At 43.3% G+C, this 17,035-nt stretch overlaps 5 protein-coding genes across 9 annotated transcripts; 3 read left to right on the top strand and 2 right to left on the bottom strand.

Annotated features, from left to right (window-relative positions):
* Nucleotides 1-50: 50 nt before the first annotated feature.
* On the top strand, nucleotides 51-3,400 carry LOC110996063 (probable malonyl-CoA-acyl carrier protein transacylase, mitochondrial). Its single transcript, XM_022263573.2, has 3 exons — nucleotides 51-702; nucleotides 1,955-2,381; nucleotides 2,949-3,400. Exons 1-3 carry the CDS (start codon nucleotides 356-358, stop codon nucleotides 3,342-3,344), a joined length of 1,170 nt encoding a protein of 389 aa, XP_022119265.2. The 5' UTR covers nucleotides 51-355; the 3' UTR covers nucleotides 3,345-3,400.
* On the bottom strand, nucleotides 3,393-6,394 carry LOC110996061 (very long-chain specific acyl-CoA dehydrogenase, mitochondrial). Of its 5 annotated transcripts, none has more exons than XM_022263567.2 (6): nucleotides 6,262-6,394; nucleotides 5,995-6,179; nucleotides 5,294-5,495; nucleotides 4,828-5,165; nucleotides 4,214-4,763; nucleotides 3,393-4,142 (listed from the first exon to the last, which is right to left on the bottom strand). In XM_022263567.2, the coding sequence occupies exons 2-6, from the start codon at nucleotides 6,060-6,062 to the stop codon at nucleotides 3,423-3,425; spliced, it is 1,878 nt and encodes a 625-aa protein (XP_022119259.2). In that variant the 5' UTR covers nucleotides 6,063-6,179; nucleotides 6,262-6,394; the 3' UTR covers nucleotides 3,393-3,422. The 5 variants fall into 5 exon arrangements, with proteins under 5 accessions (XP_022119259.2, XP_022119262.2, XP_022119260.2 ...); XM_022263570.2 differs by having other exon boundaries at nucleotides 5,995-6,093; nucleotides 6,252-6,392; XM_022263568.2 differs by having other exon boundaries at nucleotides 6,252-6,392.
* Nucleotides 6,395-7,429: 1,035 nt separating this feature from the next.
* On the top strand, nucleotides 7,430-10,119 carry LOC110996048 (phospholipase ABHD3). The gene is made up of 4 exons (XM_022263535.2): nucleotides 7,430-7,621; nucleotides 8,383-8,552; nucleotides 8,626-8,848; nucleotides 8,921-10,119. The coding sequence occupies exons 1-4, from the start codon at nucleotides 7,517-7,519 to the stop codon at nucleotides 9,611-9,613; spliced, it is 1,191 nt and encodes a 396-aa protein (XP_022119227.2). The 5' UTR covers nucleotides 7,430-7,516; the 3' UTR covers nucleotides 9,614-10,119.
* A 3-nt stretch (nucleotides 10,120-10,122) lies between these two features.
* LOC110996049 lies at nucleotides 10,123-12,027 on the bottom strand. Its single transcript, XM_022263538.2, has 3 exons — nucleotides 11,536-12,027; nucleotides 10,967-11,148; nucleotides 10,123-10,686 (listed from the first exon to the last, which is right to left on the bottom strand). Exons 1-3 carry the CDS (start codon nucleotides 11,609-11,611, stop codon nucleotides 10,234-10,236), a joined length of 711 nt encoding a protein of 236 aa, XP_022119230.2. The 5' UTR covers nucleotides 11,612-12,027; the 3' UTR covers nucleotides 10,123-10,233.
* Nucleotides 12,028-13,714: 1,687 nt separating this feature from the next.
* On the top strand, nucleotides 13,715-16,050 carry LOC110996060 (leucine carboxyl methyltransferase 1). The gene is made up of 3 exons (XM_022263566.2): nucleotides 13,715-14,249; nucleotides 14,869-15,052; nucleotides 15,127-16,050. The coding sequence occupies exons 1-3, from the start codon at nucleotides 14,034-14,036 to the stop codon at nucleotides 15,678-15,680; spliced, it is 954 nt and encodes a 317-aa protein (XP_022119258.1). The 5' UTR covers nucleotides 13,715-14,033; the 3' UTR covers nucleotides 15,681-16,050.
* The last annotated feature ends 985 nt before the right edge of the window (nucleotides 16,051-17,035 follow it).

Genomic DNA, 17,035 nt, shown 5'->3' on the forward strand with positions numbered 1-17,035 from the left:
TGGGCTACAATATGTGAATTGTGAATACTTTCTAGTTGCTATACAGTATACACAGGTCACCCGTCACAGCTCTGTCAGCTGCAGTTCATTAATCATTTCAACATTTCATTTGATTTAATTTTTTTTAATATTCTAATACATAATAAATATGAAATGATAAACTTACATAACCTTTAACCAACTCTTGGCATTAATGAGACAGTTATATGTTTACTTAATTATTTATTTAAGTATTAATATTGTGATTTCATACCTAAAAGATTAATATGGAATAATGTTCTTTAACAGTCTAATCAATAGGTAATAGGTACTAACCACAATTACAGACTCATATAATAGGGTGATAGTAATAACTATGATGATGCCGTTTAACTGTGCATTGCGAGCTGTTCGGAGCGGTGCACGAAGGTATATAAGCGCCTCGCAGGGGACAGACCAGCCTGAAAGCCCACTACGCCGTCTAGTGCGCGATGCCAGCGCTTTCGGCGAAACAAATGCTCGTGATGGTGACTTGGCTTGGGCCACACAGCCTTATGCAGTCAGTGATCCATTACAACCGCCAAAGCCTGAGACCGCCGACCCCCGTGACTTCACTGTTTTGTTGTTTCCGGGCCAAGGCTCTCAGTATGTCGGCATGGGGAAATGTCTGGATGCAATTCCGACTGCAATTGAATTGTATGAGCTGGCTTCTTCTATAGTGGGGTAATTAATGCTAAACAGTTTTATTTAGATTGGATATTACTAAGTTGGTAGTAGTAATTATAAACTGATTTGCTTCTAAATAATAAATGTTTTATCTTAAACAATAATTTTGCCCAAAAATACTTATTTCATTAATCTAAATTAATATCACATCTGTCTACATTTCTTTTTTATCTAGAATTATCTGAAATTTACATGTATGACAAATAAGAATGTAAGCATTTCATCACTACATAGTCGCTTTTTCTGTCCATATGTCCCTTTGTATGCTTAAATCTTTGAAACTATGCAACGGATTTTGATGCGGTTTTTTTTAATAGAGTGATTCTAGAGGAAGGTTTATATGTATAATAACATCCATGAAATAGTGGAGAAGTACTGTTATTTTTGAGGTTTCTAATGTGATGTCGTAAATAATTACATTTTTTCCGCTTACATGGCAAACGCAGGCTGAACCCCACGAGTTTTATCAAAATAATGTACTAAGTATTGTACACATTGAAAAGGTCTACTGAAAAGTCCGTGATGGTATATGTATATCTCTTATGGATAACCCACATTTTCATATACAACGTTCACAGATTTTCTGTAGTGTATTTAGTAACAGCATCGCACCCGTGCGAAGCCAGGGTGGGTCACTTGTATTTATCAGCAATTGTTTAAAAACTAGACAATTAAAGTTTATAAAATTTTTATCTAGAAAAATTATTAAGCACTAAAGGTAAAACAAGTGTACCACTAAAAAGTTTAATTCAATATTAACAGAGAACCTCACCCAAGATTAAGTTAAAGAAATGCTAGACGAACAGACTGGAGTAATTATCTGGATTCGAAGTAATAAATGGGTTTTCATACAATAATTATGTATTATAATCACAGTATTTCCAATTTAGATTACAAGTATCATCATCTATAACACTTGACAAAGCGTCTCAAAAGATCTTTTATGGTTGCCTGGAAGAAATAACTCAAAAGCGATGAGGCTGCAAGTTGCCCTCCTTTTCATTTAATTATGTTCAATTTTTATATTGAAATGTAACAAAAGTGTCAATAAATAAATAAATATATTACAGCCACTAATTAAAGATAAATACATATTACTCTGGATAAACTTCCAGAGTAATATGTATTTATCTAATAAGTAATAGAATGATAATTAAATAATAAGCTTATCAGTCTCATAAGTAATGAAAAATGATAGCCACTGTAAATTTGACAAAACCAGAGGCTTGATTTTAATCATGCTCTTTAGATGGGACGTGGTGCGAGTCTGCCGAGAGGGACCCGCAGAGGAGCTGGCGCGACGTTGCCAGACTGCAGTGCTAGTGACGTCCTTGGCCGCCATTGAACTGGCTCGCGAAACGCGCCGAGGCGCCCTCGAACGTGTGCGGGCGGTCGCCGGTTTCTCGCTTGGGGAAATAGCCGCGTACGTGTTTGCGGGCGTGCTGCCGCTGGAACAGGCACTGCGGCTGACCGAGCTTCGCGCCGAGGCTATGGCTGCGGCCGCGAGGGAACGCGCGGGCGGAATGCTCACGTTGTGGCTGGCGCCCGACGCGCGACTGCCCGCACTTCTTCGCTCCGCCCGTGATCAGGCGGTGTCGCCGGCGCTACCGGATCCCGTGTGTCAAGTCGCCAATTATCTCTACCCCGGTTGTAAAGTGATAGCTGGAGATGAGCAGGTTCCTTATTTTTCACATATTTTTCTTTTAGCAAAACATAGGCATTGAACTCTCATACTCCAAGAAGTTATTATTATTATGTATATAAACACACGAGCAGCTTAATAAGCTGATGCGCGCGTATTTTGAGATTTGGAGAATATATCCATGTTTTTTTAAGAATTCAATAATCGTGCACTGAATACACTTTCCGGAAACCTATTCCAGTCGGCCACTACCCGGTTTGGGAGAAAGTTCTTTAGGTAATTTACGTTATGTTGAGTTTAGAGTTGTTACACAACAAATAGTTATGTTTCTAATAGTTCTAGCACAACTTAAAAGATTTCTCCAAATCACATCTCGCGCGTATACAACCATATAATTAGCCATAAAATTAAAAACACAGGAGCTGCGTAATTCTATGTTGACAGGTTGACGACGCGGTACTATCTCAGTTGGTGGTGGTTTTATTTTATTTAATCACTTTATTTATTTCAATCGACCATTTGCAGAAGAATCAGAAGTGAAACGATAGATACAGAATAATAAATATATTGGCGGTATAATAGAAGAAAGACGTGTGCGCAGGCTTTGCGGTGGGTGGAACGTGAGGGCCGAGCTTGGGGCGTGCGCAGAAGCGCCCGAGTGGGCGTGGCCGGAGCCTTCCACACGCCGCTCATGGCGCGCGCTGAAACCGTCGTGCGCAGCGCACTGGAGCACTGCACCGTGAGCAGGCCACGAGTGACCGTGGTGTCGGGTGTGGACGGAAGGGCAGTCACAGGCGGCGCCGCCGCCCGCCGTCGGCTCGAGCGTTTCACGGCCGCGCCCGTGCGCTGGGAGCAGACGCTGCACGCGCTGTACGCGAGGCCGCCCGACACGCCGCAGCCCCTCACTCTGGCCTTGGGCCCGGGCCGCGCGCTCCGCGCCACGCTCAAGCAGGTCAACGCGCGCGCCTGGGACTCCTCCATCCACGTCGACGTGTAGCTACGGTCTACTTCGGATCGCTAATCTCTTAGAATAATAAATCTACGTTATGTACACGACGCTAGTTTGATTTCCGCGTCACAGATCTACCGGGTTGCGCGTAGGCTGACCCCCGGCGGCGCTGACGGCGCGGCCGATGGCGGTCAGACGCGCGTTGCGCACTAGCGTTCGCGGCGCTAACGCGTCGGGCAGGCGCGCCATGCGCTCAGTTGCCTCTTCGGTCCAGGCCTCGGCCAGGCGCAGCTCGTGGTCGGCCGAGGGGAGACCGAGGCGGACGGCGCGAGAGGCGCGCGACAGAACGGCGGCCGACGTGGTGGCGTCGATTGCGGCGGCGGCGAGGCGGTTCAGCACGAGCTGCTCGTCGACCACGTCGCGGCCGTACTTGAGCAGCACGCTCTCGACGCAAGCGCCGAAGTCGAGAGCGCTGCGCGCCAAGTGCTTGGCGACCGGGCGCAGAGTGGGCGCCACGAGCGCGTCGAGGCCGACGGGCTTCTGCAGACCGACGGCGCGCGTGGCGCGACGACCCGCCTCGCTGAAGATGAGGCCCAGGTTGGCAGCGGGATTCTTGAAGGCGCGCTGAAGCTCGCGCAGGTGCGATCCAGCGTACTGAATGCCCGTGAGCGCCACGAACAGGCGCAATATGTCGTTGGTGCCCTCGAAGATGCGGAAGATACGCAGATCTCGTAGGACCCGCTCGAGCCCGGCCGAGGTCATGTAGCCCATGCCGCCGAGGATTTGAATGGCCTCATCCACGGAGGTCCAGGCCGAGTCCGACGCGAACACCTTAGATACGGCGGCCTGCGGACGATCATAACCGTAAAGAGTGCGGTCGGAAGGGTAAGGGCGGGTCGTGTCGCGCCGACACCCACCTCGAGCTGGTACTCCTGCTTGCCGGCGTCCATGGTGCCGCTGACCAGATAGGCCAGTGACTCGGTGACGTACTGCAGCTGCGCCATGCGCGCCAACTTCTCCTGTACGCCCGCGAAGTCCGCCAGCCGGCGCCCAAACTGCTGGCGCGTGGCGGCGTGCTCGGCGGCCAGGCGCAGCGCCGCTCGCTGGGTTCCGGCGAGCGCCGCCGCCATTCCGAAGCGTCCGTTGTTGAGTACCTGCATGGCCACCTTGAAGCCGTCGCCGACGCTGCCGAGCACGTTTCCGACGGGCACGTGCACATCTTCGAAGTACACCTCGGCCGTATTAGAGCAGCGAATGCCCATCTTGTGCTCAGGTGGGCCGGACGATACTCCGCCGAAGCCGCGCTCCACGATGAAACCAGTTACCTTGTCCACCATCTTGCCGTTCTTCTCGACTGGCGTCTGCGCGAACACTGTCATAATGTCCGCGATACCCCCGTTGCTAATCCATATCTTGGACCCGTTGAGAATGTAATGCCCGCCGTCGGAAGAGAGCACGGCGCGTGTCCTACGAACGGAACATCGTGAGAGGACGAACGGGTGAAACGGGCGGAGGACAGAGACGGGGCTACCTTATCGATCCGGCGTCGGACCCAGACGAGGGCTCTGTAAGGCAGAAGGCAGCCAACTCTCCAGCGGTTACGCGAGGCAGATAGCGAGCCTTTTGCTCAGGCGTGCCAACAAGAAGAATGCCTTTGAAGCCGATGGACTGGTGTGCGCCAAGCGTGATGCCGACGCCCAGGTCGTGCGCACCCACCACTTCTACCAAGCGCGCATACTGCGTGTTGCTAAGACCCAGACCGCCTAGGTCAGTCGGCACCTGCAGACCAAATGCTCCCAACTCCCACAGCCCGGCCATTGTAGCCGGCTCTACTTGACTATCTGCATCATTTTTGGCAGGATTGTTTACCTAACCCAGAATAAAAACAGATTAATCAATGCTATAAATACAACTTATTTTGCAATTTAGTTCATAATATAAGTCGGGAATCTGTTGATGGGCACCAAAATAAAGTTGACAACAAATAAAATACATACTTCCTCAAAAAACTTCTCAACGGGTGGGACGAGCTCAACTAGAGTCTGCCGCTGCTCATCAGTCAGAGGTTCCGGAAAGGGAAATATCTGGCCTGTTTCAAAATGTCCCCGGAACAAGTTCATAGTGAATGAATCGCTTTGCCGTGCGCCACGCTGCCCTGAGGCTGCTGCGGCTTCCGTTGACATACCACCAACATTGCTGCTAGTCCATCAAAAGAATCACAAAACTAGTTAAACTGAATTTGGTCATTACATTAGTTAGTCTTAACTTATAAGTGTATTAACACAAGTTCAATTGTGATTTAGTAAAAGTAGGATATTTGCCTACTTGACTTATTAAATTGATTAACAATGTTGACTGTGAATGTGACTTAGAAGTGGTTATCCTTTGCACAAATGTGCAAAGTTTTTGAGCATCTGTTGCGAAAAACCCTAAAATATGTTTATTAATTTTTCTACTAATATTTTAAATTAATTTTTAATTAACTTTACAAATTTGATAAACATACAAACATATGGTTATTTTGAGCATTTGCTTTCAATTTTACACATTAACCTTTGTACTACAAACCATCATATTGATAGTTGACAGTCTTAAATTAGGCTCGATACCAACGTCATTAAGAACCTTCATAGTTCATACTGTGCGGGCAAAGTCTAAAGTACATTATTTGATGTGTCTAACATGAGTTAAAAATTACCTTAAGGTGTTTAAATTTGGCTTACACAAGCACCTCCGTGCACAACTCACGAACTTGGTGGTTTTCATTGTTATTTCAGGAACTCTTGTACGCGTAAATCTTTAAAATTAATGTTGTATACTTTCAAAAATTACACATCTCACCGTCGATACAATAATTTTGTTGTCCTTTAGAGAAGTAGTGAACTGAAGCAATTAATGAAAAACAGTATTATAATAAAAATTCTATCAACAATAATTATATTTAGGTAGTTTTACCATATCACACCCGTATACTTAAAAATTGCACGAATCCATTTGCTCTACTTAATCCGTAAGCTTTCACCCACTAACGCTGCGCGACAGAATTACGTTGACGACCCTGCGCGAGCGGCTCACAGATATTTATCTATATAATACACTTAACACTAGTCTTTGGGGCGGCTGAGACAATAGACACGAACCTCATAAGATTTTAATATTTTTTTTACAGGAATGATTTGATTTTGAAAAAGGTAAATAGTATTTTATTGTCCAGATTTGCTCATTTCAGTGTATGATGATAACATGATAGATAGACGTGTTTTGGTTTCAATATAATGATAACATGTTATTTACAAAACATTTTTATTCATTATTTTTTTGGATTAAATATATATAAAATGTTTGCCTAACTTAAACTTTAAAAAGTTACTTAACTATTTATACTTTAATGTAAAGCCTGTTATTGTTTTGTGTTGTTGTGGTTATTGGTGGTGGATATCCCATTTATATTTAAAGCCACAGCCAGCATTCGAATTTGGATTACTTGGCGTTGACATATCGAGCGACGTTCAGTTTCACGGTCACTTGGAGGGAAAGGCTAAATTAGCCTCCAAAAAGCTTGGTGTGCTCAGCAAGGCGAGACGGTACTTCACTCCGGGCCACCGCTTGCAACTATATAAAGCGCAAATTCGATCCCACGTGGAGTACTGATCTCACCTCTGGGCGAGGGCTCCCCAGTACCAACTCCTTTCACTTAACCTTATTCAACGAAGAGCGGTTTGAATCGTCGACGACCAATCTCTCTCCGCGCGGCTTGATCCTTTGGCGTTGCGTAGATATTTGGGGTCACTCTGCATCTTCTAGGAGAGTGTTAAGAGGAGTTGTTCTGATTAATGAGTTTCATCATCGGAGCCGTTCCACAACTGCGCGTTTTTCAAGGCAGTTTTTGCAGCGCAACACCACCTTGTGGAACCAGCTGCCCACTGAAGTATTTCCGAACCAATTCGACTTAGGGTCTATAAAAAAAAAGTATTTCTCACTCTGGACACTAGTTGAAACTTATTTTTATATATACACCCTCTTAAGTTTAGCCCCTTAACTGAAGTAACAAAATAGAAATTAGGTATATGATAATGATAATAGTATGTTTCTTGTTAACTGAACTAGCTTATCAAGAATATAGCTGTAACTTTAAAATACAGCGTATTAGTCCTTATCTGTGGCTTCGTCCAAAGCAAAGAAATGTTATCGCCGTGAAATTTTTTCCTTATATTTTAATTATGTTTAGAGAATTGTTTAACTTAATTGATCTTAGAAATGAGGTATTGGTTTGCATATCATTATCTGTGTTTTATATTTCATATTACCTGCTGGAAGTCGTCAAGGTAAAATTGTATTATTATTTAAGGATTACGAGTACGCCACGTAACTATGTATTTTAACGGAGATTCTATAGAATATGCCATTATGCCTCTTGCCAAAGTTATATCAAGTGTGAATAAAAGTCTGTCAGCAGTGTACTGAATCTCCGCATAAAATCAGTATTATGAACTGCTTTGAGAACAGTTTTACACACTGGATATATTATGTAGCTTTAAAACAGCTTACTGTACAATTTACTTGATACCCCCTTTTTAAGTAGGTAACCTACTATTTATTTTCCTCCGTCACACAGTCTGCTGCTTGTTTTAATATAAATATAATCTACTAAGTAAAGGTGTAGAAATTGTGTCAAATTTACAACTAATTTGAGAGGTTATGAATAAACAACTGAACAAGTTCAATGGACATTCTAGGCTTTTGCACTCCGAATTGAAATCAAAAATGGGTAATTAAATGAGTAATCTTAAAAGAGATGAATGAGTGAGATACTAACAGTTTAAGATTTTTATTTCTCACTAACATTACTACATTGACATTTACTTAGTGACAAAATACCTAAATAATACATTAAGCTACCTTAAACTTAATTTTAATTTTATTTCAATAGGTACACTAACAAAACATATACAAACATGACATACAAAAACCAAGTGCACAACATTTATATGGAAACATTACAATATATTTAATTATTTCAATAAATAAATAGACTGTACAATTTACATTACATTAGGTGAATTACACATTTATGTCATTGTCCCAGAAACCCCTGCTGATATGCGGTGATGGTGACTTTCGGGAATTGCTGCAGTCGCAAGTTGAAACACTACGTGAGCCTTTCTGGCCAACACCTTGGTGTGTTGAGGCGCGATTGCAGACCGTGCTGGCCTCGATATTGCGCTCGCGGCTCCTACCGCCGCTCACCACCACCAGGTCGGTGACCTTCAGACTGAGTGAGAACGCGCCCAGTGGTCGCGTCGTTCGTGACGAACGGAGTTGCTTGCAGACAGATCGTGCGGCTGCCGGACGGCGGTCAGGTGGCGCTCGACTGGGTCGAGGAGGAAGGGGCCAGGCCGTCGGACGAGGCCGCCCCTGTTGTAGTCGTTGTGCCGGGGTTGACTGGAGGGGCCCACGCCGACTACGTTCGCTGCGTGGCCGCAGCTGCGAAGGGCCTCGGCGCGCGCTGTGCTGTCTTTAACAACCGCGGACTTGGTGGATTGCAGCTCACGGTGAGTGAACGGCGGCCGCGCCCACGCACCTCCGACGTCACACAGCACACTCAACCGCCATCGCGTCCGCAGACCCCGAAGCTGTACTGCGCGCTGTCGCACGAAGACTTGGCAGTGGCGCTCGCGGCGGCGGAGGAGCGTGCGGGAGGCGGGCCATTGCTGGCCGTCGGTGTGTCGCTCGGCGGCCTCATTCTGGCGCACCATCTGGCTTCGCGCGGCGAGACCACTCGGGTGCGCGCCGCGCTCGTTCTGTCGTCGCCGCTGGACGTGGAGCGTGCGGCCGAGTGCCTCGCGAGGCCGGTCAACGCGCCGCTGTCTTGGCACATGGCGCGCTGCCTGCGTCGCACGCTGCGGGCGCACGGCGCGCTTGCCGGGCGCTGGACGGCGGCCGAGACGAGCCGTTCGGTGCGGGAGTTCGACGCTGCGTTCACGGCTCCACACTTCGGCTTCGCGTCGGTCGAACATTACTACCGCGAGGCCAATCTGCGTGACAAACTGGGACAGGTGCGGGTGCCGCTGCTGTGCGTGTGCGCAGCCGACGACCCGTTCCAGCCTCTTGCGGCGCTGCCGGCGCGCGAGGTGGGCGCGAGCGCTCGCGTGGCGTTGGCCGTCCCGTGGCGTGGGGGCCACATCGGCTTCCTGGAGCGCTGGTGGCCCTCGAGTGTCGCGCGCGACCACTTCCTGGCTCGGCTGACGCGCCAATACTTCGCCGCGCTGCTGGCCTCACCGCATCTGCTGCATTGTCCTGCTCCAGGACCCGCTTAGCATTTGATCTTAGACGCACATTCCGTTTTAACCAATCGATATCGCCGCGTGCCTTTCCGAGAGTTGTATAGAGACGAGGTTGTGATTCGTATGTTGTAGTTATCTTTGCAATTGTTAATATTTATTTGTTACCTGTCGTTGCATTGTGGAGCAAAGCTTTATTATACTTTTGGCCTTAGAAACCTGAATAAATAGAATTCAGGATTTCTAAACCGAACTGAATAATTAAGTTACCAACCTTCACTATTTTTTGCGATACATATTTTTATTGATATGATAAGAAAAATATTTACAATTAAAACTTATTTTCTGTTGAAAGATTAGAGTATTTGGTGATGTCACAGCTGCAGACAGTCCTCGGTTGTCTTGGACACCTGCCATGTAGTTGTAAGCAAAGGGTTTAATACCAAATTACGTCCAAAGAGATAATAAACAGTATCTGTGATTAGAGTGACCGCCCAAAGCGCACATTTTAATGTATTTTTTATATAAATTATTGAGACAAACTATTGTGATTTACTTTTATTAGGCACCCACTTGACTCGACTTATTGTCCCCCTATGCTCTCCTGTCTCCTTGTATAGAATAGTGGGCTCACAAGACAAAGCTCGTCTTTCCCATCAAGGAGCGCGAGGCCGGAACGTGGCCAGAAAGGCCTGCAGCAGCGTCTCCGCTCTCAGCCGCCGCTCGGCGTCCGGCTCGGCTCCGAGAGCCCCGCGGCCTTCCCGCGCCGCCCCGACCACTTCCCACGCCTCCCACTCGCCCCACGCCTCTTCGCCCTCGTCCTCGTCGCCGCTCCCCGAGAGCGAATCCGGCGGTCGGTAAGTTGCAAGTGCGTCCACTCGCTCGAGGCCGGGCCACATGTGCGCGTGCAGCGCGGCTCGCGCCCTGTCCGCTCCGCACTCATCGTCTGACTCAGGGTTGGGCGTCATGGGGACGAGTTCGAAGCGGCGGCGCAGACCCCAGGCGACCAGACCGTCGGTCTCAGGCCCCTCGAAGACAGCCAGGCGGACGTGCGGTCGTCCTCCTACGGCATCCGCAGCCGTCGCACGCCTCTCGGCCTCCTCCTCGCCCTGCGGAAGAGAAGCGATATATGCGGTGCCTTTTCGTCGCTTGGAGGAAGCAGTGGGCAGCCGGCACCACTTTGTGGAACCAGCTGCCCGCTGCTGAAGTATTTCAGAACCAATTCAACTTAGGGTCCTTGAAGAAAAGAGTGTACCAATTATTAAAAGGCCGGCAACGCACTTGCGAGCCCTCTGACATTGAGTGTCTATGGGCGGCGGTATCAATTAACATCAGGTGTGTCTCCTGCTCATTTGCCCCATTATATAAAAAAAAATCGCACGAAGTCACCTCATCTGCGCGCAAGTAGATGACGTGCGCTTCGAAACGGCCGCCGATGTGTGGCGGCGATGGCACTCCATCTGGCCAGACGAGCAGATGAACTTGGGCACGGTAGTACTTGTTCTGTATGCGCCACACGCGGCTTTCGTTTGTCGCGATTCCCTTAGCAGGCTGGTTTTCTTCCACTAGATCTGTTGTAGTAAAATTTAAATTCTGGATATTGAAATTTGAATAAGTGAAACCGAGCAGATTTCAGTAAGAGTAAAATGAAATTGAATTGATATATAAACCTATGTTTGATCCTGTTACTGGATACAATCCAATCCAGGGAGTGAATATTTCTTTTAAAAACAAACACATGTTCAAGCAGTTGATATATTGATTTGTGCTGTATCCCAACACAGCAGGGTAAAGCAATTTTTTTGTATTATTTTATTTCTAACACCTAATCTTATAAATATTGTTGATAGCAGATACTCTTCTAAATTCCTAATAATAAAACAAATCTGTAACATGTATATTCTTCTTTTTAAATTAAATATAAAATTTTCCAATTTATATAAAGAGGGTCAACTTACCTGCTAAAAATTTCTCAACACAGTTGAAATCACTAGTGCTTATCAACAGTAATGGCAAGCACTTATTTTCAGTCATGTTAAAAAGTGCACTTGCATACACTTAATCTGAACAACTAACTACTTTCCATACTAGTGGCAAATATGTTTTCAAAATAAGATCTGAATCCACTCTAGTAATAATCATACAGTAAAAAATAGGTTTAATGTCCTAACTAAATTCCATATAAAATTATCTATTAAGAATTATTATCATCTTACAAAGGTAGTAAACTATTTGACTGACTAAATATTCTACGATTCTTTTTTAAATTTTACAAATAAAAATATTGTAAGTACTAAGTAAGCAAAATTTGCAATTCTAAAGCATTGGGGGCCGGGCGTCTAGACGTAATGATGTCAAAACGTTATCGATATACAACAACACTTTTGTATGACTAACTGTGGGTCTAGCCATGTTGATACCGGAAAGTTTTCTACGTACTCTACCGCTTTTGCGTAACTGTATTGTCGAAAACTCTTCTTTCGCAGCCAAGAGACTTGTTACTACACTACCGCAAAATCGACAGCGTACCTGCATCATATTGTATATATTCTGCATCATAATGTCACATTTTTAAACCTAATAAAAGTAAATAATAGGAAGCTGCAAAAGGACATAAGAATGAGAGCAAGGTCGGAAGCAACAGCATGTGGGAGTGCCCCACTAGGAAAAAGGTATTTATAGATATACTAATAAATTATTAGTAAATAATATTATTATCAACGTTGTTCATGAAATTGTTTTAATAAAAACACCAAAATAATATTTTCTTATTCATAAAATTATATTATTTATTAAATATATTATGTATCCATTAAATTGTACTGTTACAAAACACGTGTTCTAAATATTATAAAAATACTAGAATATACAACTTGAACATAGTAATTATAGATTTTCATGCCACCTAGAACTAACTTTACGATGTCGAATTTATGTGTTGGTGTGCGCGCGCATCGTAAAAATTCACTCTCATCATTTTTCTCCATCGCGCCAAAAGAAGTGTGTTCAGTAGTGTCCGTATTGTATAAGTGGTTACATATGCTTTTTTATCTATACTATGCAACATGTTAAGATAGTCAACAGAGGTGCCTTATTTTAATAAAAAATAACTGTACGAGCCAAGGCTGTACATTTTGCTCACTCAGGTTTTCTTAGTTTTATAAGCATGATGATTCCCTATGTAGGTACCAAGGTTCGTACGTTTTGCTCATTTACAAACGTGATGATTTACTCTGTATGTACGTAGGCACTCTCTTAGATTGTTTAATTATCTTACTATTTATTTCTTTAATATTCCTAACTATTTGTAGGTACAGGTCATTCATATATGCATTAAAATAAAATAAATAAAATACGTTTATTTTTGAATATAAGATCATCATGGTATCACTTATTCCACGTCATTAAATTCGAGCCTGTTGGCATCCTTATTAATCGGCAAAGAAGACAGGGTGTTGACCGAGAGAAAAAGCCGGCGTAAAAAAATCTCGGTACTCTTTAAAAAAAAAGAAAATCATCAAACAATTCTACAATATTTAAAACAAATATAGCAAATTAATTAATGAGAAGTAGCCTTCCCAGCTCTAGAAAGTTATTTTATAATATATTATATATAGACATTAAGTGTACAATATTTATTTTACCAGAATATTGCTACAGGTAATGCATATAATATGAAAGTGAACCACTAAAGAAGAATTACAAAATGTTTAACTATGAAATACCTAAGATAAAATTATTATTCATTGATTAGGTACTTAAACAGATTTCGCATTTACATATTAACTAGTAGCGAGGTCAAATCCTAAAAATATAAAAGTATGTGTACTACAATTATTGTATTTAGGGATTATACAGGTTCAAAATATTTTATTTATTTATAACCTTAAATTTCTAAGAGAACATGAAACAAACCACAATAACATGTCTCTTGGCTGCGAGCGTACCGTTTTTGACAGTACAAAATTTGCTAGTGTATATTATAGAATACTTTTCGGTAGTAATATGGCTAAAACAACGGAGTCTAGACCACAGATCACGTAGACTCTTCATTCTTGACTACATAATATTATAAAAATATGTGAACCAAAAATCAAAATCATAGACTAAATAGTGACAAACCAAAATTATTTTCATCATTGACTTTTGTATTTATATTTACTTATTGTCAGTGACTGATATACAATTGCTTTAGAAAATCCTGTATATCTAGCTAACTTGACCACTGTTTCTAGGGTATAACATATAATTATTTTTGTTCAGTGCCATTGGATGCTTTTTTTAATGTGTTAATTGTAAGAAGCCTGTCATGATCTAATTGGAAACAAATATTGTTTCTACGTTAATCTTTAATAAATATATAATAACTCAGCAAATATTTCTTGGTAACTTGCTGAATTATTTTTGACAAACAGTGATGGTTGATTAAGGTTCTCTGTGCTCAGTCAAAGTAATTATGAACGCGATGTCGTGGAGTGTAGAAGACGAAGCTGTTATAGCGACTAATACCGATGCTACCGAATGTAAACGATGTGCGGTTGAATTAGGCTACTGGAAAGATGAATACATCACATATTTTGCTAAACACGTCGACAGAAAGGCACCAGAGATAAACCGCGGTTACTATGCTAGAGTGAAAGCAATAGAGATGTTTATACACCAGTTTCTGGAAGTAAGGATCTCTATCATTATTTACTACCATGTTTTGTTAGGATAAGTAAAATGTAAGTGATTCTGTTTTTTGTGGTAACTTATTCAGAAATGGTGTTAAATTAGGGTGTAAAATTTATGGGCAACAAGTCTGCAGGGCGACTAATGAAGGTAAAACTGCAGGCCATTATTTTGGGCTTTTTTGATTTCACTACTGTCAATAGTTGGCCTGTAGTTGATTATCACTTCTACATGCCAACTATTGACAGTTTGGAGTTTTTTAAGAAATAAATACAAACAATTACCTGATTTTTAAACTTTTATCAGTGCAAGATTCAATTGGGTTAATAGTGGAACAGATGGAAATCAACATTATTCTAAATGTATATGAAAATCGTTATACTCATATTAAAGTCCTACTATACATTAAACAAGTCCCATTAGATAAATATACTATTATTTGGTTACAAAAAGGACTTTTGACTGTAGAAATGAATAGAATTTTGAATGTATTTGTTGAGAAATATACTTATATATATAACATAAAAATCCTGTCCCCAGTTATCATATCCTCAAATATAAATTGGAACAAATCATCACATTATTTCACTAACATTAATTAGTTTTAACTTTGGTCATAGCGATGTGGCACAAAGTGCCAAATAATTAATCTGGGCTGCGGGTTCGACACCTTGTATTGGCGGCTCAAAGATACTACACAGGCCGTCAGCAATTTTGTAGAGCTGGACTACCCTTCCGTGATCGGTAAGAAGTGTCAAATCATCAAGAGGAACAAAGCTCTGCTTGAGAAGATCTGCACTGAAGGTCGGAACATACACGTTAGTCCGGTGAGTTTCGGCACCGTGGTCCAAAAGTGACATTGTGATATCGTGGCACAGACGGCGAGGTGGTGGTGCGCAGCGGTGACTTGCACGCCGAGGGTTACCACCTAGCGGGCTGCGACCTGGCTAACGTGGCCGAGGTGGCCCGCAAGTTGGCCGGCGCCGGCGTGCGAGGCGACGCGCCCGCCCTGTTGCTGGCCGAGTGCGTGATGGTGTACCTACGGCCGGCCGCCGCCGACGCGTTGCTGGCGCACATCGCCGCCGCTTTCCCACGTTGCGTGCTGCTGCTGTACGAGCAGTGCAACCTCGCCGACCGCTTCGGCGAAGTGATGCTACGCAACCTGAGCGCGCGTGGCTGTGCCCTCGCCGGTGAGCGGTTCTGCCGCGACCCCGCGGCGCAGGAGCAACGCCTGCTGGCCGCCGGCTTCGAGGCCGCGCGCTGCTGGGATATGGAGGCCGTGTGGCGTGCCTTTCCTGAGGAGGAGCGCGCGCGCGTCGAGGCATTGGAGATGCTGGACGAGCGTGAGCTGCTGCAGCAGCTGCACGCGCACTACGCGTTGTCGGTTGCCACGCGCGGTGCGCTCTTTGCCGACCTCGACCTCAACTGCTAGAAGCTGCATCGCCGCTGTCCACGCACCTGGCAGGGTCGAGTTACGGCTGTTCTATCTGCTCGTAGATTATTATCCTGTTTGATCTAGAGATCATTGTCATTGGTAATTTCATGAGTTGTTATGGCAAAATATATTCTGTATGCAGAATAAATTCATTATAAAAAACCGTTTTGTTGTAATTAAAATGTATCAAACAATACCTGGAGTGAGTCGAACTCATCATTTGTTTATGCATATTGGTACTGTTAATGAGTAAGTCATGTCGTTTCAAGGCACTTCTTTTATTTATGAAAAGGTCAATAAATGTTTAATGTTAAAATATATTTTTGTTTGAAATAAATGCGCTATTTTAATGTCTATTTATTTTTAATGTCTTTTCTAAAATTCACAATGCGCAACACATACATATACGTTTAAGCTTTAATTAGGTAAGAATCTCGGAATTCGAGATACCCAGCTGTAAGTAAAATCACTACATAGTATAAAACAAAGTCGCTTTCTCTGTCCCTATGTCCCTTTGTATGCTTAAATCTTTGAAACTATTAAATTTCATTAAATTAAATTTTGATGCGGTTTTTTAATAGATAGAGTGATTCAAGAGGAAGGTTTATATGTATAATAACATTAAATAGTGGAGAAGTACTGTTATTTTGAGGTTTCTAATGTGATAAATAATTACATTTTTTCCGCTTACATTGCAAACGCAGGCTGAACCCTACGAGTTTTATCAAAATAATGAACTAAGTATTGTACACATTGAAAAGGTCTACAAAAAACTCCGTGATGGTATATGTCTCTATCTCTTATAACCCACAATAACTTTTTTTTGTCATTTACGTTTTACGACAAATAATAGCTAATTTTCGATTTTAACCAATACAGCATTAATCCTTAACCAATTAAATACCTTGAATAAATTGTTCATTTAATATAGATCTATACAGCTTATTTAGCAGCGATCGAATGCGTATATTATCGGAGCTATCCAGCGACGGAAATAACAATACATAACAAAAACCCGCTTTTCATCAGCATTGCACCCGTGCGAAGCTGGGTCCCTAGTACTTTTATATTTACATCGTAAAAGTTGTCTCAAAACCTACATGTGGTAAGGGTTAATGAAAACCATGAATGCTGGGGTCCCACAAGGCTGTGTCCTATCGCCGACCTTGTTTATTCTGCATATCAATGATATGTTGCAAATTAGCCACATTTATTGTTATGAAGACGACAGCATTGGTACTCTTTACACTGGCCGGGCAGGTATTTTTTAAAATATTTTTTTCGCGCGATCTGGAAGGAAAGGCTAAGTTAGCCTCTAAGAAGCTTGGTGTGCTTAGCAAGGCGAGACTGTA

The sequence above is a fragment of the Pieris rapae genome, chromosome 20 (genome assembly GCF_905147795.1).
Source record: "Pieris rapae chromosome 20, ilPieRapa1.1, whole genome shotgun sequence".
In the NCBI taxonomy this organism is placed as follows: Eukaryota; Metazoa; Arthropoda; class Insecta; order Lepidoptera; family Pieridae; genus Pieris; species Pieris rapae.